The 27,125-nt window shown below is 37.2% G+C and overlaps 1 protein-coding gene across 3 annotated transcripts in view; it reads right to left on the bottom strand.

Annotated features, from left to right (window-relative positions):
- RABGAP1 (RAB GTPase activating protein 1) overlaps positions 1-27,125 on the bottom strand; it is a 143,611-nt gene that overhangs the window by 101,631 nt on the left and 14,855 nt on the right. Inside the window, exons 2-6 of one of the 3 annotated variants that reach the window (XM_054584410.1) lie at positions 26,825-27,024; positions 6,573-6,807; positions 5,465-5,669; positions 2,786-2,960; positions 1,697-1,854 (exon numbers count right to left, since the gene is read on the bottom strand). In XM_054584410.1, coding sequence (XP_054440385.1) covers positions 1,697-1,854; positions 2,786-2,960; positions 5,465-5,669; positions 6,573-6,807; positions 26,825-26,974 — 923 coding nt within the window. In that variant the 5' untranslated portion in view covers positions 26,975-27,024. Of the gene's footprint in view, positions 1-1,696; positions 1,855-2,785; positions 2,961-5,464; positions 5,670-6,539; positions 6,808-26,824; positions 27,025-27,125 lie in introns of those variants that run through there. The other 2 variants (XM_054584411.1, XM_054584412.1) reach the window with 2 other exon arrangements.

Raw genomic sequence — 27,125 nt, forward strand, 5'->3', positions numbered from 1 at the left:
GCCTATCAAACAGGGTAAGATTAAATAAGACAAAAAAGTTCTTTGAATGGTATAAATGAAAATGCTCCGCCTTCATAAGGGTTAAAGTGAAAGGCAGGTTTCTGATTTTAATTATGTGAGAATTATACTTTTTCAGGAATGGAAAAAAGAGCATTAATCTTTGCCACAGCACTCTGCCCTATATTCATGTAATGGTAAAACCACGTGATTTCCTCACTATTATGTTACACAACACTATTTTCTGCTATAAACTATAAATCTGGTAAAACCATGCAACAGAAAGAGAGCAAAAGCCTAACAAATGTGACAAGCAAATCTGACCATGCAGGGGTTTTCTGTATAGTGTCTCTGTGGCACAGGGGTGAATATAATAGGGGTGCTATAATTGTGATCATTCTACCTTGATTATGCCTGATTGCAGAAGGAAGTTATTCTAGTGCACCTTTTCTGAGTTATCTTAGAAATCTTTCTTGTTCGTAAGTGGAAACTACAAAAGAATCTACATAAATATCTTCAATAAAGGAAAACAAAGTAGTAAGAAAACTGTTTTGCTTCTTAAAAAGGAAAAAAAAATACTACAAAGTTTACAGGGCAAGAATACATACTGTAGGAAGCACCACGCCACAGTTTTGCTCTGAGAATAGACATAACGCTAAAGAGAAAGCACAGAGCACCATGTCTTCGTACACTTTAGTGCACAAATCAAAGTTGAAGCTGTATTATACACTAAATTGGCCACAAGATGGCATGACAATTCCAAAATCTTTGAAGGGAGACTAGTAAAGAATTACCAGTTTTCCAAAAGAATTAGTGCCCTTGTGCCTTCTGATTTAAATGCAAAACATTAGAAATATTTTTATGTAATTTCACATGTCCATTTTATGAAGTAGTTGTATAGAAAAGAGACTCCTATGAGCAACTATCAATTATAATCCCAAGAAGCCCCCATTTTGTGATATGGACCATGGAGGGGGAAAACCCAATCATCATAGTATTTCAAAGTTAGAAAAGATCTCAGTCCACCCACCTCATTTGATAAGAACTACCACCTGGAAATGTAAAGAAACTTAGAAAAGGTTACACTGTTAATAGTAGCAATAACTAAACTAAACCTAAGTTTTTATTTCTATTCCAGGGTTCTTTCCCTACTCCAAAAAGTATCATTTTACTTTAAAACCACAAACCATTTTTTTCTGACCTTATATGCAAGGTTGGATTTCAGACACAAATCAAATTTCTCTCCTTCTAACGTGAACTGTTCAGATAAACTTTAGTGGTAAAACTTGATTTCAATAGCCTTAAGATCTTTAGATTGTTTAAAAACTAAATAAATAAACCGACCAACCAAAAACCTTCAGCAAAACAAATACAACTACAAGTACAGGTGACTTAACTTCTTTCATTTTTTTCCACATCAGCTTCCAGCTGACTGACTGCATTGAGTCTGACTAAAAGAACATAATGTGAAATTTTCCCACATACATTTTTAATTGTTGAAATGCTGCCCCTGTAAATTTGCCTATTTCTTTTACTTTCTCACATTAAAAAACAAAACAAAACAAACTCCGCCTATAAAAGCAATCATTTTATAGTATGAAAGTTATATAATCGGACCTGGAGTTTCCCTTGAACCACAAATAATATAGCATGGTAATACAAACTCAAAAAATAAATAAATAAAATTAAGATGCCCTACCTAAAATAACCTTTACCATCATCTTCTTTTATTTCTAAAGACACAGAGAAGGTAAAGATGTCACTGTCAGGAGTCTGGGGTGCAGCAGTAGCTGAAAGCGGGGTCTGCTTGGCAGAACGGCGGAAAGCAGTGGCGAAACTGTAAAGGATCCGGCTTACCTGCAACCAGACAGTTTAGGGAACAGGCTGTTATCGCAGGAAATAAAATACTTTTATTGAGGCTGAATGTTACCTACTTGGTTGGGGGTAGTAATTCCTTTCTTTTTCCCAACTGATTTCTTTTTTAAGTTCTTTTATTTTGGCTTTGAGATACAATTGACATAAAATTGTAAGATATTTAAAGCGTATGTAGCGGTAATTTGATATATGTATACATTGTAAAAGGATTCCCCTCCATCGATGAGTTAAAATATCCATCACCTCACATTATCATTTTTCCCCCTTGGTGAGAACATTTAAGTTCTACTCTCTTAACAAATTTTAATTGTATAATACAGTGTTATCAACTATAGTCACCTTATAGATGAAAGTTTGTACTCATTTACCAACCTCTCCCTATTTTCCCCAGCCCCTAGCAATCACTCTTCTACTGTTTCTATGAGTTGGACACTTTTGTTATTTAGATTTCCTATTGATTTCTTTTGGTTAACTATCTAATTTGTTATGCCTAAAAGGAGGCAATATTAAATGGCCAATAAAGGAGTTTTAAAAAAGAAAATGGCTATAAACACTAAAAATCCAACTGAAAAATTATTTCCTAAATTGTTAAAAACTATCTGAATACATTTATTACAATAAACATAATTCCAAAATTTTAGCTCTAAGAGAATACTTTGCAAATGTGTCATTGCTGGAATCAATGCCTCTCTAACTCAGTCAAGAAGCTGCCAACTGGTCTCCTCTGATACTTTTAGCAACCAGGTTTTGGTTAAGCAAACTTTTAGTTCATTTATATTTCAGTCCATCGGGCTGGAATAAGTAAAACACTTGCATGGAATTTCATTTTGCTTTAAGTGACCATAATAAAGACAGCGATAATTTCAACACATGTGAAATTTCATGTGCAGACAGTATTCTCTCAAGGACTTACAGCTTCTTGTATTTCACAACGGAAGACATGTATCCTGAAGAGCTCTGCATTGAAATGACTTTCAGTGAAAGCAAAACAGTCACTCTCAGGAGTTCCATCATGCCCTCTGACACAGAAGAGGATTTTGTAGATAGGGTAGTTTGCTATTTCACCATTTGTCTGAGGATCTAAGAGTCTGTCCAGAAAGACAAAAGATAAAGATTAGAAGGATTATGGACTATTTTCACTGTATGATTTGAGACTCATCTTTCTGGCAAGAAGTTCATATAAGCCTTTTGTGGGATGCTAACCATATTAATCTTATTAAGTCTTTTTTAAAAAAGATTTTATTTATTTATTTATTTTTAGAGAGGGGAAGGGAGGGAGAAAGAGAGGAAGGGAGGGAGAAAGAGAGGGAAAGAAACATCAGTATGTGGTTGCCTCTTGCAAGGCCCCCACTGGGAACCTGGCCCGCAACCCACGTGACTCTTTGGTTCACAGCGTGGCACTCAATCCACTGAGCCACACCATCCAAGGCTCTTAAGACTTGATAATTAAGTCATATGTGGATTCCTGAAGTTACCGATTACATAATTCCATGGTATTAAAAACTACATAATCCCCATGTTTTAGGGAGGCAATCAGAAAGGCATATATAGTATCAGTAAGTACACACTTCTTACATACTCTGTAACTAAATAAAGACTAGAATAATGGGTAAACTAGACTACCAAAATTCATGATTAAAGCTGTGCTTCTCATCTCCTAAAAGAATGACCTAATCTCCTTTATTACTTAAAAAACAAACAAACAAACAAACAAACAAAAAGGCTGATGTATTTGTCAGTGTAAAACATGCTCTTTCGATTCACAGCATATAAAGGGAGAGAGATTGTACAGAATGTTAATACTTAAGAAAAAAAGATCATTAATAAAATTTTTAAAATGCTATTTACTGAAAAAATCAAAAGTATGTCATTCATTCAACCAATTTTTATGTGGTATCTACAACATTCCAGGCTCTTTCTGAGCACTGAGAACACAAATATAAAAGGGCTAAAAAAAAACTATGCAATTTCAACACTAGGCATGGCCATTGATGGGGAAAGCCCAGGAGCCCCTGTGCATAATGGACATACTTAGAGGGGGATCTAATCCAGGTTCAAAGGCACTTCGACTAAAAATTTGGAGAATATGTGGCAAGAGAAACTGGTTTTCTCATATCTTTATAGAATTAAAATATATCAGAACAAAGCACAACTTTAGTTGGGGGACTGACTACTGATTAAGAAGCATACAGAAATGAGTGCTAAACAAATTTTATTATAAATTCACATTAATAAATATAAGTAACATTACAGTTCGTGAGTCCATGAAATCCTTAAATACTCAGAGAAGAAACACATATGCAGATGATTGGAATATTAAAACATTAACTTACTAATATCCACATACAACTACAATTCTACTACCATGAAAAACCTAAATGCTTTTGAGGGTAGAGAAACATATATTCTCATATACCACTGATAAATGTATAAACTGGATCAATATTTCTAGATGGCTGTTTGGCAATGTTTCACAAGCAATAAAAATGGGTAAACCTTTGACTCAGAAGTCTACTTCTAGAAATTTACAAGTCTATGTCTCAGGAAATTGAAAAAAATATGTAGTTCCGAAAGATCTATTTATAAGAAAAATAAGGGGAAAAAAGTACAGATAAAGTACTTATGTGCTCATACAATAAAAGCTTAATATTAGCTGTTATTAATAGTATTTTTCTCATTTAAAAACCCTAAAATGTCTAATTGGTTATTTCTGAATAATCCATCATGTGCCACCATAAATTAAAAATTTTAATATTTATTGATATGACAAAGTCACAATATAAAACTAAGTGAAAAAAGCATGTTATAAGATGGTTTGCATATTTCCATTGTTGTTAAAAATGTTGATTCTAAGTTATATAATTATACATGCACATAAATAGGTATATACACACACAACATATATCCATACAGATATATAAAGAGGGTCTTAATAAACCAATATAAGCTACGTTTATCAATGAGAGTAGAATTAAGTATTTTCCTGAATTTTTGCTTGTTTTATGTTGATTTTTCTTAATTAAGCATGTACTTTTTGTAGTAAGGGAAAATGTTATTTTACCTGATTAGTTAGAATTCTATATTTAGCTAGCTAATACAGACCTTTGATTGTTGCCATTGATTCTAGTTAGTATAAACAACAGCTATTTCTAGAGACTTTTTTGGGCCTTAGCTTCCTCATCCTAAAAAGGGACTGTACTGGAATAGTTAATACTTCCCAACAGGTTTTTGTAATTTAAAAAATCAGTGTTAAACTCCATATTGAACTAATGTGTCAAACTAGCATTTGTATTGGGGAAACACAGAAAATACAAATTGTTAGGCAGACTCTCATATCAACATACTTTAATTATCCTGCAAACACTTGCATGTCTAATATGTCACACACAACTGGAGTAGAGTATGAAAACTGTTCAAACGCATGACTATTTTTCATAAGGGTCACAATACGTGGAAAGCATAACGTAAGTGCCAGAAGAATTAAACATTACATAAAGTAATTATGTCTTTTGTTCACTATTGCTTATTTCTAAAACTACAGATCAGAAATCTGATCAAGTGTTAACAAAATGTTTCAAGAAGCTGGTCTCACCTCACAGTTCCTTCAGACACATTCGGCACTGACAGGGTTACATCCAGTGGAATCTGACACTGGCTTCTTAAGATGGACATCATCCTTAAGGCTTCCACTTCACTCCGGGGAGCATTTACTGAGGCACAGCCTAAATAAGTCAGCTTGCTGAAGATGACACTGTCTTCCTCGGCCACTGGTGTGAAAGGACTTGACCCTTCAGAATCTGATAGAAATGATAGAGATGGTTATTTTAATTTTATTTGATATTTTGTTGACATTAAAACCAAGTAAAAGTCTACAAGTTACATTTAGGTTCTAAAATGAAGTAGTAATGAGAGAATATAGAAGAAGTGTCCACTAAAGCCAGAAATCTAACACTATAACTGTCATTAACACCAGAATTTTCAGGTATTGCTGTAGTATCAATCCAAATCTAAATGGCGACCCGAGATTCAGATCCAATTTACCTTTCTTCTTCTAATTTGTTTTAACTTTGTAATTTACACTTAGGTTAAAAACAAAAAACAAACAAAAAAAAACCCCAGAAGCACCTTTAACATTTCACCCCTCTGAAAAATACTGTATCTTCTTTCTGATCTGCACTATCATAATTATTTTCTCATCAATCATCTTAGTCACTGTTACATTTTCTCAATCCCCTTGCTTTACTTTTCCCAATAAACATGCATAGTTTTAACACCCTACTCTTCCCTGTGAACCTTTCCAATTGCCCTTTTCTTCCTTTAGCTCTTTTTACACTTGGCAGCTATGCCCACAGTGCTGAACCAGGCCTGGATGTAACATCCCTTTACCAAGCATTGCTACTCCATGTGCCCAACCCTGTATATAAACTCCTTTTCCCTAAAAGAACCTTTAAACATTCTGAAGATTCCCTCAGTGTCATTTAACTATTTCTCTTTCTTTGGTATAAAGGACACACATTTAAAAGGAAATCAGAACAATACATCAATTTAACTCTTTCACATTTCCCTAAATCTAGAACCTGGAGATTCTAGAGAACACATAATAGTTTTTTTCTCAGTCTGAATCAAACCTAAAACTGGGTAAACACTCAAATATTAAAAACAATAACCTTCAGTTACGCAAGCAATGCAGCAATCCTAACCTCCTTGTCCAGGTTTCACTGGCAGGCTCATCTCTGGTTTTTGGAGCCCTACTAACGGCACAGGGTTAATGGTGGATGAAGCCGAGAGCGGATTAGAAAGAGGCCCATCTCCTTCGCCATCCAGTTGCGACCTTTCCACAAGTTCCTTGTCCCCTGGCTGGTCGTCCATTGGAGGATCCATCAGCACATCTGCTAGCTCTTTCTGCAGCTGCTGCTCACTTCCATTCCCTATAATCTAAGGGTCACAAATACATGCAATCAGCGAAGTGACAGAGAGAGGCCAAGGCTGATTTGAATGGGTCCACATTCTAGAGAAAGTCAGCATTTCCTCTGATACAAAGACTATTCTAAACATTTTTAACAAATTAAATAAATCGAGATCTGCCATAAGAGCTGCAGCTGTTCTCTTAATTCATAGTCCTTTCCATGAAAAAGTTTATAGTAAATTTGAGACTAATACCCAGAAATATAGGAGACAGTTTGCCAATGTTATTAAACATTTTCTACAGTGTCCTAAACTAACAACAATTAAAATATTTGTAAATTTACTGTCTGGTGAAAAATAATGCTATTAAGAGGAATATTTGTAGCAGCATACCATTTCATTAAGAAAAAGGAAAAGTGTGTTTGCTTCTAGAAGTTATCAATAGAAACATACTTATTAGGTAATACATTTTCACATGTATTTTACCATTCCTGTTATTAGTAAGTCTCTTATTTCTGAGTAAGACTTCTCTGATATGAACAAGTTCTTAAACTTCTGAGACACTTGAATACATTTGGGGAAATGCATGTATAAAATGTTTCTGAGGAACAGATGCAATCCATTTCAATAATGTCAAGTATTTTTCTAGAGTCATGATGGTTTATTATTAGTTGCTCAACAAGGAAATAAACAAGAGGAAATTCAAGTAGAGGCTGCCCAATACTAAGGAAAACCACAAGTGACAAAACTCAGCATGGCCATTAAATGCTTATTTAAGGAATACTAGAAAATTTAAAAGAATTTGTGAAAAGGAAAGTAATGATAACAAAAAGGGATTGATCTGGAGGCTTTGTGACACCTAAAAACCTGACAAAAAGTTACAAGAGGTAGGGCTATGCGAGAGTTAAAGGAGAGTGAGGTTTTCCCACTAGAGTCAACACAGAAGCTGGGAAGTCCAGTAAAACAGAGGCACCTCTGGACTACCAAGGAACCCAGTTCAAACATCTTTTATAACTTACCCTTTGGCTGAAAATTGAGATTGAAAAACAAAGAGTCTTAGAGGTCTTTTTTTGCTGATATTTTCCCAAGGAAATTCTGACATGTCAGCTACTTCTGCCTTGGAAATAAGAGCCAGACAGATGTTCAGCCTCTTAGCTTCAACGACACGTCTGTTCCTGTGAACTTCATTTTATATTTACAGTTACTGCTAATGGAACTACAAGTGATTCAGTCAAGTAATTTTAACTCTTTCTTATGTCTGATCCTACACCTCCACAAGGGCAATCAAATTTATTGTTTCAGAAACTGTGTTTTATGAAGCACCTAAAAAAACAAACCACGGCTTAGTTTCAAATAACCTTATTGTTGCCCTGGCTGGTGTGGCTCAGTGGACTGAGTATCAGCCTCTGAGCTGAAGAGTCACCAGTTCGATTCCCAGTCTAGGGCACGTGCCTGGGTTGCAGGCAGGGTCCTCAGTGGAGGGAGTGTGACAGACAGCCACACACTGATGTTTCTCTCCCTCTCATTTTCCCTCCCTTCCTCTCTCTAAAAATAAATTTAAAAAACTTTTAACCTTTTTCTTTCAGAACTGGCGATGAAATACTGTATCACCTGGAGTAAACAACAGAGATGGTCTAAATGGACCCACACTGTTTTCTAAGGGGACAGAGAACTAACCTTAAGGAGAGGTAAGATCACCCTGAAAACAGGTGGAGAAAAGCTATTAGACTCCACGGTTAAGCAATTAGTAATTATAACGAAAAGACTGCCAATAAAAGAGCAAACTGAATTAAAGAGTAGACATTTCACATTCTATGAAGTATTTTGGGTTTTTTTCCAACATAGGAGTGAACTTAAGTTTTCGGTTAGACTGGCTGCCTACATTGTAATACATTCACCAATCATGAAAATATACCTAACCCTGAAAGAAAATATTTATACATTTGTCTTTTGTGTTTATATATGTTTATCTTGCATTCTTCCCTCGTTTATAAAAGTCTATAAACATAAGAACTGCCTTCTGTTTCCTTAACTCTTCCTCAAAGGCTAGAAAAAAGTAATGTACACACACAAAAATGTTGAGCTTTAAAAGCTGCTTAAAAATAGCAACCTAGACAAATAGTCACAATCACTTCTGGTCAAGATGGTGGCAAAGGTAAACACAGCTTGCCTTCTCGCACAGCACGTAAAAATTACAACTAAACTACAGAACAACCAACATTCAGAACCAAACTGAGCTGAATGAAAGTCCTACAACTACAGAATTAAAGAAACTCCATCAAGACTGGTAGGAAGGTGAGGACATGGAATGGTCTCACACACACGTGTGGCGGATAAAAATTGAGAGGGATATCTCAGGAATGAGGGGTTGGAGCCCCACACCAGGCACCCCCAGCCCAGGGTTTCGGTGCCAGGAAGGTAAGTCCCCATACCTCTGTCTGTAACAAACAGTGGGGGTTGAGGCGGTGGAAGAGAGAAACTGCTGGAGTCTCAGACAGTGACTGTGCACAGACTTACTTCAACTCACTCCCTCTGAGCTCCAGGGTGGGGGCAGCAGGTTGAACAGCATCAGAGACATACAAGGAGAAACCGAATCGTCCGGTATCAGGTGAGAGCCGGGGGGCAGCTTTCTCCCAGACAGAAGTGCTGGCAGAGACTATCGTTCCTTTTCTGAGCCCTTCCCCCACAGAGCCACAGAGCTGGCAGGTAGGCACAGCTATCTGAGACTTCATCTACTGGGCTCACACTGTTTGCCTCACCCTGGCTGTCAGTTGATTTCTCAAAGGAAACTCTGCAGACTAGAAGAGTTGGTAAGAAGTACTCAAAGTGCTGAAAATCAAGGGCCTACAACCAAGATTACTCTATCCAGCAAAGCTATCATTTAGAATCGAAGGACAGATAGCTTCCCACACAAGAAAAAGCTAAAGGGGTTCATCATCACCAAACCAGTATTACATGAAATGTTAAAGAATCTTCTTTAAGAAAAAGATAAAAAATATGAACAATAAAATGGCAATAAATACATATCTACCAGCAGTTGATTCTAAAAACAAATAAGCAGAACAAAAACAGAATTATAGATACAGAGAACATTTTGATGGTTGCCAGAATGGGGTGGGCGGGGGGGCGCCAGGGGCATGGGTGAAAAAGGTGAAGGAATTAAGAAATACCAATTGGTAATAACAGAATAGTCATGGGGATGCAAAGTACAGCATAGGGAATAGAGTAGCCAAAGAACACACATGCATGACCCATAGACATGGACAACAGTGTGGGAACTCCCTGAGGGAGTGGGGTTGGGGAAGCTGGGTGGAGGGGAACCAAGGGTGAAAATATGGGACAACTATAATAGCACAGACAATAAAATATAATTTAAAATAAAAATAAAAAGTAGTAACCTAACATATGTCAAATAATTAGGCCCAATACAGTACTCAATAATTGTCATATTAGATCATTTGTGAAGCTTCAATCCAATTTCAAAATACTATCTGTAACTTATAATATACATACTTAAATCCATTAAGTTATTTATTTATTTTTTTTAAAGATAGTCTTCCCTAGGTCTATCTGGGAAGCATTCAGCAACATGTTTTCAAGGTTTCAAATACTGGTATGCATCAGAGTCACCTGGAGAGCTTTAAATCAGAGACTCTTGGGCCCTAACAGAATTCCAAATCAGTTAAGTCTGGGGTGGGCCCAACAGTCTGCATCTTAAATTTCCAGCAGATGGTGATGTTGCTAATGTGATGACTATACTCTAACCACCAACCTGAAATTAATGGTTCTTAACCATGACTATAAAACATGATAACGGATATTACCAGGGACCATGTTAAAATTCAAACACCTGCTCCTCCCTCTGTCCCCTTACCGCTCACCTGGACAACTAAATCATTCTCAGAAGTAGAGCCTGGGTAAATGCATTTTCATGAAACTCCACCGGTGGCAGGCTAGATTAAGCCAGCAGAGTGTAGTTTGCTGACACCTGGTATAGATGTGCAGCTTAAACAAACCAGCACTGCTTAGCTCTAGATTTCTTGTTGTAACAGGAAAATAAACCCACAATTAGTAGGGCTTGCAGTCCCTGCTGTCAACAGCATTCCTAACAAATACCACAATCGTTTCTAAATAAATGTAATTGCAGGTAAACTAATGAAGACACTCTGGTATTAATGGAAGTGCAGACATATATAGATAAACGTAAAAAAAAAGCATCTAGAAACAGACCCACACATATATGGCCAACTGGTTTCAACAAAGCTGACAAGGTAATTCAATGGAGAAGGGTAATAAAATAAAACAAGTGGTGCTAGAACAATTAACTTGACATCCATACACATGAATCTCAACCAACACTTCATATCATATACAAAAATTAACACAAAATGAATAACAAATCTAAACAAATTCTAAAACTATATAACTTACAGAAAAAAATAGGAGAAAATCTTTGTGATCTTGGGATACAATAATTAGGACACAAAAAGTATGCATAAAAGAAAAAAATTAAAATGGACCTTATCAAAACTATAAACTGCTCAAAAGATACTGTTAAGAGAATGAAAAGACAAGCCACAGATGTGCAGAAAATATCTGCAAATTACATATCTTATGAAGGATTTATATACATAATCTATAGAGAACTCTCATAACTCAGTAAGAAAATGTGCAAACTAGTTAAAAATAAAAAGAACATTTTTATTTGGTCTTTTGGACCAAAGAAGATACCAAGTAGGTACATGAAAGTCAGTATCATTAGCCATTTGGAAAACTGAAACCAAAATTGCATGCCTCTAGACACATATAATGGATAAAATTAAAAAACAAACAATCCTGACAATACCAAGAGCTGACAAGAATTGAAGCAACTGAAAAACTCTCTTGCACTGCTGGTGGAAAGGCGAAATGGTAGTCACTTTAGCAGTTTTTTTGTAAATTTCATAAAGTTAAATATACATTTACTGTATGACTTGTTATAGGTACTTACCCCCCAAAACTAAAAACATTATGTCTACACAAAGACCTGTATGCAAATGTTTATAGCAGCACTCACTAATCATAATCACAAAAAGCTGAATACAAAGTAAATATTCATCAACTAGTGAATGAATAAACAAATGGTCACATATCTATACAACAGAACACATCTCTATAGAATGGAATATACCACAGCAGTAAGAGGTAATAAATTACAATACACACAATAACAAGGATGAATCCCAAAAGTTTTACTCTAAGTAAAATAAGCCAGACACAAAAGGCTATGTATACTGTCTGGCTCCATTTATATGGCACTCTGGAAAAGGCAAAAGCAGAGAGACAGACCTTGTCATTGGTTGCCAGGGGCTGGGGAAGGATAAAGAGGATTGACTAAAATAAGGCACAAAGGAACATTTTGGAGTGATAAAAATATTTTGCATTTTGATTGTGATTGTGATAGTGACAAGAGTTTACATTCATTAAAGGTCATAGAACTACACATCTACTACTGTGTGTAAACTTTACCTCAATAAACTTGACTTGAAATGAAATAGAATATCTTGAGCATGTTCTTCCTCCTGGGAGCATCCTTACATCTTTTCCTTCCCCGTCTTTTTCCCCAACAGGTGCACATCTCCTAAACTCTAAGGGACCCCATGAGACTTGCAATCAGGGGAGTAATGGGCAGTGGGAGCTTGTCCCAGACTAACCCCCTGAAACTGTCTTCTCAGGCCCACTTTTGATGACTTCTTAGTGAGCCAAAGCAGCCCCACCTAGGCTCACTTCTTCCCTGTAACATTTCTAGAGCCAAAGCAGTCCTGCCTAGGCTCTCCCCCGCTGCTGTTTCTACCCTACGCCTTCCTTATTTCACGGTCCCAGCTTTAATAAACCTACTCTCAAAATCAAAATTAAAAAAAAAAAGAATATATTGATAGTGCGGGAGGCTATGCATATGTGGGGGCAGGAATATGTGGGAAATCTCTGTACTTCCCTCTCAATTTTGCCACAAATCTAAAACTCATTTACGAAATAGAAAAAATGTGGTTTCTACAAAAGATGCAATTTAAGACTACAACTGTTCTTTTTTTCTATTTGCTGCTCAAAAGGTGTTCGTCCAGGATTCTGTTCCTGGCTATAGCCTCATTTTATAGACTCTCCTATGCCATCTCACCTTCTCCCCACGATACACAGATAATCACTAATCTGGGCCTACAACCCCTTCCTCAACTGTCTACTGGAGAGGCAACTTCAATTAGATACTCCAAACTTGGAGCACCAAAACTTAACTCACTGATTGCCCTCCTGTATCATTAAAAAAATAATAAAAAAATCAATGGATTGCCCTACTATCCACTCAGTGGCCAAACGAAGGACCATGATCATCCTTGACCCCTCTCAGTCCCACACCGACACATCCTACTGATCCTTGCTCAACTGTGTGCTTCCTCCTCCTGTCTCCGACAGCTTCTTTCATTTTACACAACCCTACTGCTAAGACAGTACTTTCCATGCCTTCTTTCTCTCTGCTGTGACCTATCTTTCACGGTGCCATTCAAGTTATAATCGCAAATTCTAGTTCTGATTTAGCATTGTCTTATATTTTAAGCCCTTCCATATTTCGGCCTGACTGGCGTGGCCTAGTGGGTTAGGCGTCACCCCACAAACTGACAGGTCACTGGTTCACTTCCTGGTCAGGGCATTTGCAGGAGATGCAGGCCAGGTCCTCGGCTGGGGGCGTGCGAGAGGCTGCCACTCAATGTTTCTCTTCCTCTCTTTCTCCCTCCCTTCCCCTCTCTCTAAAATAAATAAATAAATAAATCTTTAAAAACATAATAAATCTAAACTCTTCCATGTTTCCTCAATGCCCATAAGATAAAGCCCAAATTCATAACTACTTCCTATGAGTTTTTCCACAACTCTGCCCAATCTACTTTTCAATCTCTTATCAGTCATATCAAAATACTCAACGTTCTCAGGACACAGCATAAACATTCAAGCACCCAGACTTTGCATGGACTCTTCCTTTTTTCCTGAAAAACCCTCCTCTTCTCCTTTGTTTTCTTTAAGACCAAGCTTATATTCTGTTACCTTCTCTGGGTTTAACTGCTCCCTCCTTAGGGAGTGCTACCATGTTATTAGTGTATATCTATATATATCTATATATCTATATATATCTATATCTATTCTAGCATTGTGACTTGATTTAGAGAATATTTAGTGAGTCCCTTGAACCAGACTGGACATTATTAGATAGTAGAGTCTGTTTCTTAAATTATCTTTATACTCTCAAAGGTAAGTGTCTGATGCATAGTATATCTGCAATACACTGTTACTGAATTGAATTTTGTAAGTAAATGTAAAAAAGAGAAGGCAAAGTAATAGGATTTTAATCAATTTGGATACAGATTTTGATTTAGTTACAGAAAATGAAATCTAAAATGAATGATTTATTTTAGCTTTGTTAAAAAAAAACAAAACCAAATACCATCATTTCCTATTATTCTGACAGTGTCATTAAGGTTTAACACTTACAATAAAAAATACAGTACCAAATGGCATGCTGCAATTCACAAACAATAAACTTCACTTTGAAGTCTAACAAAGACTTCTAACTTAATTGAGCACAAATATAAAAATAAAAAAGCAAAGCAAAAATGTATGAATAATACAACTAAGGGTCACATTTAGATTTGTGTTCTTCTTCATGCTATCTACCTGAAGAGGACAGGACAGTTTGTTAGGAAAGTCATGAACTGAGAGAAAAAAACAAGTATAAGGTAGCCAATTTAACAGCCATTGTAAATGCACACATAAATGTTTAAAAGAACAGAGACCTCATGGTAAATGATTTGTTCATAATTGTTTATAAAGCAGGTGGTAGGAAAAAATATTGGGGACAAAAGACAGCTTGGGGAACAACTCCAGGGGACACATTCACAACAGGAACCACGTGGACTGCACCCTCCTGGGGTTGTACGGAGTACAGCCTATGCAAATGCCCTCAGCGGCCCTACCTGGGCTCCACAGTAAGACAGATCTGAGTTTGAGACATGGCTCTGACATTATTTCTGTTGGTTGTGAACAAATGAACTTCTAGGAACCATAACTGCCTCATCTCTAAAATGATATTCATATGTTTCTCACAGGATTGTCATGAGGGCTCAATGATACAATAATATGATTACTGTGCAATTATTTATTTCAGGCACTGTGATTTTTTTTTACAAGGATTATCTCATTTCTTCACAATACCTCCCAATTAGTAAGCATCTAGTAGGCATCTAATTAGTATTTCCTTACCCGACTTTCAGCTATTTCTAAACAAACTCTGATCTACTGGAGTTGAGGTTCAGAGAAGCAAATGACTTTTTTTGAAAAAGTTCTTTCACTTTCCATGGTCCAGAAAAACTAAGAACACATCTACTATTCATGTACAAAAGAAGCATTACTGGAATAACATCTGTCCTTTCTAAATATATCAACTAAAGGCAATAGCTTATATGATAAAATTGGCAACAGGTCTATTTCCTTGAGAGCAAAAGGTACATTTATGGGACCAAAGCACAAAGTGTCCCGAAGGCGACATCCAGCAGCGTCATTTCCTGGTCTCAATTTTCTAGTTCTAACTTTATAGCCCTCATTTCCCTTCACTGCAACAATACAAACTAGGCCCCACCTGATCCTCCCGTTGTACAAATTACTTTAGTTTAGGCAGTTTGGGACCCTCTGCCAGCAGAGATTTTACGTCTTCAATAGAAAATGGCAATGTGTATTTAAGAAATCCATAGATGATCAAAAAATTAAAGACAATTTCCTGATGATCTACACTTTCCACTACTTGTGTCATAATGCAAGAAAATAAAAATCAAAATGGTTCAAATGGAGTAATTTTGCTCAACTTCAGTGTAAAAGCTGAGCCATTTCGAAACAAGTATGTACATTACAATAATCAAAAGCAAGGCACAAAGACCCAGAAGTCCAATTTGGACACTGGAAGGTATAGTTATTAATTTCAAATCCACTCACATACTCCTTTTGGGATCTTTAATAAAACCTTAAATCTCTTTGTTCCTCATTTATAAACTGCAGCTCTTCTGATAATCCATCTCTTTATCTTAACTGTATGAAGGAAGGACCAGAGAAAATACCTAAAATTACTGTTAGAAATTATTAACATTAATTTAAAATAAAAAGGAAGAGGGAAGAATAGAACACTGTGAATTCATCCCTAAAAAGTCAACTAAAGAAATACCCCAAATAATTGTGATTGTTTTGCTGAATAATGACTGGGCTTTACTTTTTTCATTGTCTGAATTTCTGCATTAAGCATACATTCTTTTTATATTAAAGAAAACAAATGACAAAAAGCTATTTGCATCTTGGGAGAAAAAGAAGAGCAAGCACATACAATTCTACTGCATGCAGTGGTCCTGACTCCCAGGCCCGTTCAAGACTTTGTTTGATCTTTCCACATGTCACAGATTCACTTCTTTGGGAAATTATTAATCATTCTTTAAGGCTTTGCTGAACTGCTGCCTATTCTATGAAACCTTTCTTTTGTTCTTCAGGCAACAGTTATGTTCTCATGTAATTCTTATGTCTGTAACAGCACTTGATAAATTTTATTGTGGTGACATATTTACTTATCTGTCTCCCCCACCACCCTGATCCCCTTAAATAAACTGTTCATTTATGGTTCAGTAACCTTGCTTGCTGAATAAAAGCTCAGCATTACAGAGGACAAGATCACATGATTCTAACACATGGAATATCAGAAACTGAGTCAGAAGATTAGCTTAAGCAATACTAAGGAGATGGAATAATTTTTGTATCTGCTATTTTAATAAAACCTGGTAACTTTTTCCAACTAAAATAATGTCAATTGCATTTTTTAAGGAGAAAACGGTGAAGATTAAAAAGTTTTTAAAAATTCTCTAACTCAACTTTCCACCTGATTAGTACTAGCTTATCATTGTACCCGAGCCAACATTTATAGAGTATCTTTGGCTAAGACCTAAAGGTGTAAGATTCCTACATCACAGGAGTCAATAGCAAAAACACATGTTCTGAATTTTTATGCAAAGTTCTCAGATTTTGATGTGAGTTGTCAAAATATTTGATGAATAAAAATACCTGTGTTTTTTATAACTACACCACTATATAAAGCTTTTCTTCAAAAGCCATAACTAAAGCATTATCCTCTCCAAGAAGCCTTTCCTGACTCCTCACCCAAGCTGAGATAGGTTTCCATCCCTTCTGCTCTATGGCACCTTTTGTTAACCTCTATCATCGCATTTATCTAACTATACTGATGTTAAAAATAAACATGGCCATAAAATCTCTACTGCTCCTTCATCACAAAGTACAGTTTATTTCCCTAAATCCATCAATCTGGACTAGCCTTGTAACTTGCTTAGATGAAAAGAATGTGCTAGATGCAACACCATGTAATTTCTAAACATTAATCTTTAATAAAGGCCTTACAGCTTCCACATCTGCCCTAAGACGGTTATGCTGTGAAGAAGCCTAAGATAAAAGACCACATGGAGACCTAGCCATCCCAGTGAAGCCCAGTCCCCAGCCAACATACAAGTTAAATAAAGTTGTGGGAACTGAAGCAGGAGCAGCAACATTGCCCAGTCAGTCCACAAAACCATAACAAACAATACATCATTTTGAACCACTGAGTTCTAACATAGTTTGTTACAAAGCAAAGACTAGGAGAGAAACAAGATTTTTAATAACAGTCATCTACCCTAAGCTATAAGCATCTTTTGAACAGGATCTATGTTCAAGTCATCTCTATTCTCATTCTGCCTTTTAAGAGCTTCTCTTTGGCTGTGATGTTCTGTAGCTTCATTATCATCCCGCTTGGGGGTCACTGTGTTTTGAAGCTGAGGATTTGTGTCTTTTATTACTTCTGGAAAATATTTAGCTATTATCGCAAGTACTTCCCCCTCCCCCATTCTGAAGGAACACTTAGGTATATTATATGCTGGTCTTCCTCCTCCAAGTCCTCATGCCTCTTAATTGCCCTTTCATATTTTATCATCTTTCAGTACTATCTTCTGGGTAATTTCCTAAGACACACTTTGCAAGAGTTTGATTCTCCCTTCAGCCATGTCTGTTCTGCTGCACGTTTAATTTCACTGGCTTTAATTTTCATTTGTAGAAGTTCTATTTTTAGTTTGCCTAATCTTTTCAATTTTTTGATATTTTTGTTCTTTTCTCATGTTTGTAAGTTTTTCTTTAAATCTTTAATCGTTTTAACCATACCTACCTTAAGGTTACAGCTAATCATTCAAATGCCTGAATTTTGGTGAGATTTGATCCTGCTCAGGTTTGCTTTCCCTTGCTCATGATGAACTGCTCTTTGTACATATTTATACATTTTGGAACATGTGCTCTTCTTTATTACGGTTATCTGTGGGAATGCCACGCAGCTTGGATGGCAAGTATGTTCCCTCCGAGTAGTTTTGCAACTGACTCTATTAGGTGGCCCAGGAGTATTACCAACATAGGAACATGCAGGGAGTGTAAATTCAAACCCCAAACATGTATGACAGCAAGGCTATGGGTACAAATTCTCAACAAGACTCTCCTCCAAACCAGAGTTCAAGCTGAGATACATAAGCTTCCTTATTGTCTTCCTGTGACTGTAGGCAGATTTCTTTCTCCCAGTCTATCCTTTCAGTTAGGAGTAGCCAGGGTACTTCATAAGGAAATCTCAGTCCCAACTAATCTCTCTGTAAAATCCAAGTCCTTATCTCTTCCCAATTTAGCTGCTACGAAAACCAAAGTCTACTGGTTATGAAGAACAGGACAGTCCCAATGTCAGCAATGTCAGTGCCCATATATATTCTTTGAGTTCCTCTTGGCTTTTGTTCCTTTAGAAATTTTCTTTGCTTTCTTATGAACACAGCTACACAATTAAAAGGGTGTTCGTTATACTTCATCCAGCTTTGCTAAGTATTTTATACTGGCATTTTGAGGTTCTGTAGGTCACCCTATTTTCAAAACAGGAGTTCTTATCCTCAATGCCTAAAACACTACTTGGTAGATTACTATCTATCACCTGAATATTCAACAAACCATTCTATTAGGACCTTTGGGATGGAAGGGTGATAGATCTATTAAACGTATTTTCTAAATCCAATGTAATTTGAAAATCTACTAGGGGCTGAGAAAAAAGTTCAAAAAGAGTAGGCATAACTGAGTAAGAAATTTGCAGTAATCCCGTTCTATTTTCCTCTGGTGATAGAGTTCATAGATTTTACTAATAATAATTTTATTACTATTTCACTTGCCAGTTCTTCACACAAACAAATGATACACTGTATAGATATACTGAAACTATATGGACATAAAATATATAAAGGGAACATTTTAATTTGTAGAACATGTTGCTCAATTTCCTGGTCTAAAGAACAGAAGTATCTCTTTTTGGTAAATAAAATGGAGGAGAGAGCAAGAAAAAAGTTCTCCAGGGGAGTCCTGAGGGTCCTTCCCATTTAGCATAAACGGTTCATCAAATTAGAAACAGGAAGAGTAAGTCAAAGAGTACTTAAAAAATTCATAAGAAAGATTTCAAATGGAAGAAATGCGAAAGATTTATGCTGTCTTCCTTCATACCCCAGAAACTGTTCTTCGGCTAACCTCACCGACCCTTTATGCACAGGAAACCCCTCTCCCTAATCTTTTCAAGGTGTCTGGTATTTTGTACCAACAATGTACCCCCCTTTAGTGAGTCATTTTTGTCATTTTATAAATAAAATCCTGCACTGAAATCCATTATCACTCTACAGCTACTACTCCATTTCCTACTCCCTTTTTTTTTTTTTTTTTTTTAAGAAAAAAATCCTTGAAACAGTGGTCTATACTTATTGCTGGTTCTTTCCCACCTCCCACTTACTACCCAACCCACACTAATCCTACTAATGCTCTCGTCTCTCTTTAAAATGAAAAACCAACCAACCAACCAACCAACCAACCAACCAACCAACCTTCCTAAGGATTACCAAGGTTTCTTATCATTTTTCAGTCAACATCTAAAGCAATATTTCAACAGAATTAAACATAACTGGTTACTCCTTTCTTGAAATACTTTCTTCAATTCTCTTTCAAGGCATTCCAATCTCCTAGTTTTCCTTGTATCTCACTAGTTATTTCTTCTCAGTCTTCTCTGCTGGTTTCTCTTCATCTCAATCTCTAAATACTGAAGTACCCCAAGAATCAACTCTTATCATTCATCTTTCCATTACCTACACTTAATCTATGGTAATCTCATCTAACCCCATGGCTTTGAATACCATCTATATACTGTTGATGCCAGCCACAATCCCTCCCAAGCATCAGTCTCATACATACAGCTAACTACATGACACCTAGAAATAGACATCTGGTAGTCATCTCAAATATAAACTGTAACTGTGATCCCCCCTGCCCAATCCTGGTCTTCCTATCTCTTTCCCATCTCAGTAAATGGCACTACCATACACCTACCAGCTCAGGCCCAGATCGAGGAAATCACTGTTTACTTCTCTCTTTGCATCAAATCCCACATCTAATTTGCCCACCCTAATACCATCAGCTCTACCTTGAATATATATATTCTGAATCAGAGCACATTCATCCTCTGGTACAAAACCAACATTACCTCAACCTTTTGTGACTAAAGTGCCTCCTATCTTCTGTTCTTGCCACCAGCCTTGCCCCTTCCTGTCAATTCTCCACAGAGTAGCCAGCTCTAATTCATATACAATTCACCCATTTAAAGTGTACATTCTATGATTTGAGTATATTCACAGAAATGAAAAATCATCACCAAAGTGAATTTTAAAATATTTGAATCACCTCAAAAAGAAACACCATACCCTCTTAGGCATTAAATAGCTATTCCCCCAACACCTCCAGCACTGGGCAACCACTAATCTATCTTCTGTCTCTGAAGATTTGATTTTTCTACGTACTTCATATTTATAGAGCCACATAAAGTTGACCGCTGAACAATGGAGGGGCTAGGGTTGAACTCCTGTGCAACTGAAAATCCATGTATAGCTTTGAATTCCCCAAAAACCTAAGTATAGTTGTCCCTCAGTATCTGTGGGGGTTGGTTCCAGAACCCCTCCACAGATACCAAAATCTGTTATGGGTCAATCCCTTGTATAAAATGACACAGAACAATGCATAGTCAGCCTTCTGCGCCCATGCTTTTCCAACCATGGATTAAAAAATACTGTTTGAACCATTGTTGGTTGGAACCTGAAGCTAGGGAGGGCCAATTATGTATTTACTGAAAAAAATCCACATGTAAGTGGGCACATGCAGTTGGAACCCATGTTGTTCAAAGGTTAACTGTGGTCTTTTATAACTTACTCATAATTTAACACAATGCCTTCAAGTTTCATCTATGCCATAGCATGTATCAGCACTTCATTCCCTTTTACCACCTTTTACTCGTCCATTTAGTAGCTGATAAAACATTCAGGTTGTTTAGCTCTTTATATAACAGTGGGGAATTGTAACTACCCCCACCGTTCTTTTGAGTTTCTATAAGCACTGCCTCTAACATGTAGCTTGTAGATAAACAACATGGTTGTGTAAGAATCCTAAGAACTAACTTCAGAAAGATACAGACTCTGACCTTCAGTCAACCCAGCGATGGGAGGTTTGCTGACCTTTAACCATAAAACCGGGATGACATAAAACCAGAATGACGAAAACCGGGATGACACACACCAGGCCATCACGCGACCAGTTTTGAGATCTTTTTCAGAATGGACTGTGCTGGTCTGCACACAGAGCACTTTTCAACCTCCCATTGATCTTTGTTCTGCTTTCCATTTCCTTCCTTATAAAAACTCTGCCTGCACTGAGATGTTAAGATGGCTCTGAGACAAGAGCCCCCCATCTTCTCAAGATGTCAGCACTCGAATAAATCCCTTTCCTTCTCACCAGCGCCTGTCTCATGAGCTTGGCTTTTGTTGCTGCAGGCAGCCAGACCTATGTTAGATATATTTATATATCCTAAATAAAAATACCTTATGATGTTCAAATATCTCCTCTCATTCTGTGTTGTCTTTTCACTTTGACAGTATCCTTTAGAGAAGAAAGGATAATACTGATGCAGTCCAATTTCATCAATTTTTTCCTTTGTGGTTTGTGTTTTGGTGTGATATCTTAAGAATCCATTGACTAATTTAAAGTCATGAGAATGTACCCTTATGCTTTCTTTTAAGAGTTTTATAATTTTAGCTCTTACACTGAAGTCTTTTAAACATTATGAGCTAATTTTTAAATATGGTGTGAGGTAAGGGTACAAATTCATTCTTTTAAAGGAGGCTATCCAGTTGTCCTGACACAATTTGTTGGGGGGAAAAAAAATCCCAGCTAAATGGTATTGGTACCATTTAATCAGCTGACCACAGAAACAAGCTTCTATTTAACTCTCAAGTGTATTCCAGTGATTATACACCTGTCCCTATATCGGTGCCTACATGAGATGTAATTAGTGAGTGTGATTGTAATTAGCATCCTTACATTTCAGGTTGAAGGAATCCTTTCAGCATTTCCTGGTAAGGTCTAATGATGATTAACTACTTCAACTTAGATTTCTTTTTCTTTCCTTTATTTCTGAAGGACAGCTTTGCTGAAGAAAGTATGCTTCGCTGGCTGTTTGTATGTCTTTTTTTCTTTCAGTACTTTGTGTCATCTCAGTCTCTTCTCACCTATAAGGTATTGCATATTATCTTATGGCAGTTCCCTTGTGAGGTTTTTTTTTCCTCTTGTGGCTTTAAATGATGTCTGATTTTAGACAGTTTTATGATAATGAGTCTTAGAATCACTTTGGGTTGAAATTTTGGGGGAAGCTACAAGCTTCATGAACCTGGACATCCAAACCTCTCCTCAAATTTGTGAAGTTCACAAATAATTATGTCTCTAAATAAGCTCTCTTACCTTCCTCTTTCTTCTCCTTCTGGGATTCAAATAATGCATAAACTATTTTAATGTTATGCCATTGTTTGCAGAGGCTTTTTGCATTCTTGTTATTTATTTTTTTAAATGTGGCTTCTGCCAAAACCAGCACCTCCCCCTGCTTTTTAATGTATTGATTTTAGAGAGGGGGTGGGGAAGAGGTGGCGTAGCGGGGGTGGGGGCAGATCAGTTTGTTGTTCTACTTATTTATGCATTCACTGGTTGATTCTTGTATGCGCCCTGACCAGGGATCAAACCTGTGACTGTGCTGTATCAGGATGACAATCAACTGGGCTATCTGCCAGGGCCCTTCACTCTTCTTAAATGTTTACTTTTGTTCTCAGACTAGATAACTGCAAAAGAGTACTTTCTTCTGCTTAATCCAGTCTGTTGCTGATGTTCTCCATTGCACTTGCTTTCCCTAAGGTGGTAATGAGTGCCCAAATGTGTGGTTTCTCTCAATCCTGCACAACTAGACTTCCTGGGCATGCTTACCAGTCATCTGCAAAGGCTCACTCTCACCATTCTTGCCCTCAGAGGCATGCACAGGAGACAGCCACGGACTGGGGAGGGGCAGTGTTTCGTGAGGGGTATAACACTTGGACATACCCATGGGCCAGCTGGGGGAATCAGCAGGAAGGCATCCCCAGTGGCTCATGGGTTGGCTCCCTGATGGAGTCTCCAAAGCAGTTAATATGATCCAGGATGTGTTTCATTCCCAGCCCTGGTTGCTGTTCTCTCAGAACCATCTGCCCCCAGGTCATGCACTTCACAACTCAGTATTCTAGAAAGGATGAGAAAGAAATGTGTCTCCCTGGGAGTGTTTTATACCATTGGGGAAGCCAGCTGCTCAATCTCACACTCTCGCTTTTTACCCTAGGGGAGGAATCACAAGCTGTGGAAGTCTCTCTTAGCACTGAGCTGTGCCACCTTGGTGTAGGGATGACACACCTAAAGTGACTGTTCCTTTGCCCTGGTTGGGTAGCTCAGTTGGTTAGAGTGTCATCCCAATACGCCAAAACTGCAGGTTTGATCCCAGTCAGGGCACATACAAGAATCGACCATGAATACATACAAATAAAGGAACGACAAATCAATGTTTCTTTCTCTCCCATCCTCCCCCTCTTAAAGAGCCAATTAAAAATTAATACTTAAAAAATATTATAGAAACTGTTCCTTTGATGTTCTTCAATAGATCCAATAAAGGATGTTTACTGCCGCAACACTGTGCTGGAACCTGCCTGCTAGACTCCTGGATCTCCACAAAGGTACGCTCATCTGTGACTGTCTAAATCAGTGTTCTGTCTCCTTAATGATATTCTCTATTTACTTTGATACTATTACTGTATTCTCCTTTATTTCTTTAAGCATAATTTATTCCAATTCATTGATCATATTAATAACTACTTTCAAGAGTTTACATATTAAAGCCAATATATCATTTCTCACAACAGTATATGCTGCCTTTTTTTCTGATGTATGGGTTAGAGTATGTTCCTCTGTATTTCTCACTATTTTTTGTTGTTGTTGGAAACAAGGTATTTGCGGTAATATACCGATCTCCAGTATTGGTCACTCTGGGACGTAGTATATCTCATGTTTGTTTGTCTAGTGACTGTTTGGTTTATTTTAGTATATTCCATTCCCCTAATTCCTATAGTGTTAAGCCTCTAATGTTGCCCCTCTGGGCGCTCTGATTTGGATATGCCTCACAGTCATCCTGGGATGAGAGTAGTTTTGGCAACGTGCTCTTTCTCTTTCTCTGACCACACATAGATGCTAAACTCCAGCAACTGTGCTGATTGCTCCATAGTTTTCAACAATGCACTCAGATATAAACTGCTCTAGAGAATATACCAATTAAATTGAGGTTACTTTGAAGGGAGAGTTCCAGAGGTCAATGTTTTGAATTTTGTTCTGATCCTAGATGGTCTCCTCCCAGCAATCCTACAGTTAAGTCTACCTGTCCAATCAATCTACCAATCTCCTCCCAACTACCTTTCACCACAATCTCCACCGTTTTTAAGAGTACCCTTAGGACTGAACTTCTCCACACTCTGTTGTAAAGAAAGTCAGTTCCTTTGAAAAGAGATTAGGAGCTGTTTTATGGCCCACTTCTCACTATGGATAAAACCTCTGAGCCATAGCTCTAAGGCTGAAAGTATGGACAAACAGCATGCTTCTGAGCAATACCCCCATCTTCAGAAGCTGAGCACTTGGTGGGTATGCAAGATGGTATAGTAACTTCAAGTCTATTTGGCTTGCCTCCAGAGGCGTGGAACCACTACCTTACATGCCCAAGTCAAAGCAAAGGCAACGGGGCTCCCAGTATACTCAGCAGCACCATGCCCAAAAATAGCCTCTGGGCCAAGAGCAAGGGCTGTGGGGAAAAAAGGGAGCCTTCACCTCTCAGTCACACTTGACCAGCAAAAAGTAGCTGGAAATGGTGAGAAATGCTGTTGTCCTGCTCTTCCCTGTAAGACGGACCTGACTGTGAGCTGGGAGGAGAGAGGGAACCCTGTGTTCTTGACTGCACCAACCTGGAATGGAGTTCCCATCTTGTGTAGCTTGGATAGAGGAGGAAAAGAAATGGATCTTGGTTCAAATGCCACAGATTCTTAACCAAGTTTTAGTAAATTTCTTCAAATAAATGTTTCTTCATTTGCTTTATGTCCTTTAGAACATTTCCATAGACTTTCAATGGTTGTTTTTTAGTAACTGTCACCAGTTTTGCTGGGGAGCAGGTCCACAGAGCTCCTCATGCAGTCATGCTGGAAGTGTCTCAGCCAGTGAGCTTTTTAAAAATGTAAACCAGATCAGGTCCCCGTTCAAAACTCTCCAAAAATTCCTTCCACATTTGTAACAAAGTTCAAATTCCTACTAAGCTCTGAAAAGTTCTATATAATCCAGCCCCTACCTATCACTGGATCTCATCCTTTGCCATTTTTACTTACTTTATTCACAATGTTCTATCTCTGTCCTGATAAGGGTGACCCTCCTTCAGGGTCTTTGTTTTCTGTTCCCTGCAGAAAGCTCTTTTTCCCCATATTTCTTCATGGTCTTCTTCCTCATTTCGTTCAGGTCTCTGTTCACAGGTCATTTCAAGACATTTTCTAAAATAGTACCTGCCTTTTCACTCTTTACCTATGTATTCCATTTTGAGTTTCTTCATAGCACCTGAATTTACCTTATAGTTATTTTCTTATTTGCTTAGAGTCTGTTACTCCGATCAGTCTAAAAGCTTCTAGGATGACACCAGGCTTTTCCTGTCTTATTCACCACTGTATCCCCAGTATTTAGAATAGTACTTTGCACACAGCTGACACTCAATAAAGACTTGTTGAATGAAAAGATGTAAACAGGAATTGGTTTTCAAAGCTATTTACATTATAAATGACAACAATTAAACTTTATTTATAGCCATAAAGAGCAGAACAATAATAGAGTGTGGGAAAAAGAACAGTTGTTTTGATGAGAAAATATAAATAAACAGAAGGTCCTGGCCTGGTAGCTCAGTTGGTCAGTGCACTATCTCAATACGTCAAGGTTACAGGTTCAATTCCCAGTCAGGGCACATACAAGAAGCAACCAATGAATGCATAAGTAAGTAGAACAACAAATCAATGTTTCTTTCTCTCTCTCCTTTTGATTTTCTCTCTAAAATCAATAAATAAAATTTTTTAAAAAGTGGCCAAACCCCAAAAATTTAAAGTTTCATTTCAATAATCCTGAAAGTTTTTTTTAAAATAAATAGCACCACTGACCTGCCACTGTGCCCATATATTACATAAACCAAAACAATCACCTCTAATTCAATGGGAAAGTGAAAACAATACTAAAATGACAAATGTTTATATTATGACGAATACTTTTGATAAGGGTAACAGAAGTTTAGAAACAATCAAATTAAAAGTCCTTAAATATAAATTTGTCACTATCACTAATTATAAACAAAATTCTTTAGCATTAAAAAGGATATCACTTCCATGTTCACACTTGCACTCCATATACCTTACCTTCCCATTAAGTCTGAGTTTTGCAATGGGCTTAGCAAGGCTAAGCAACAGAAACTTTGGTTATGGAGTTTTACCTTGAGTCCTGTTTTCTCGTCATCACTTCCATTATTTGTAGATGGTGTCTCATCTCCTTGCCTGGAAACCAAGACAAAATCTTCACTATTAAGAGTGGATACTGAGTCTGAGGAGACACTGATTTTTCCAACAGAAGCCTTGTCATCCATGACTCAAGAATGAAGCTCAACTCATGAATGATTAAATATTTTTAAAATGCCTGAAAAACAAAAACCATAAAGATACTCACATAGATGTCTGCCAGATATTCAATTATGCTCTAATTCTTACAAAATATATATGGAAAAACTTTAAAAAAAC

The sequence above is a fragment of the Pteronotus mesoamericanus genome, unplaced genomic scaffold (genome assembly GCF_021234165.1).
Source record: "Pteronotus mesoamericanus isolate MK-2021 breed Mesoamerican mustached bat unplaced genomic scaffold, CSHL_Meso_final contig_78, whole genome shotgun sequence".
In the NCBI taxonomy this organism is placed as follows: Eukaryota; Metazoa; Chordata; class Mammalia; order Chiroptera; family Mormoopidae; genus Pteronotus; species Pteronotus mesoamericanus.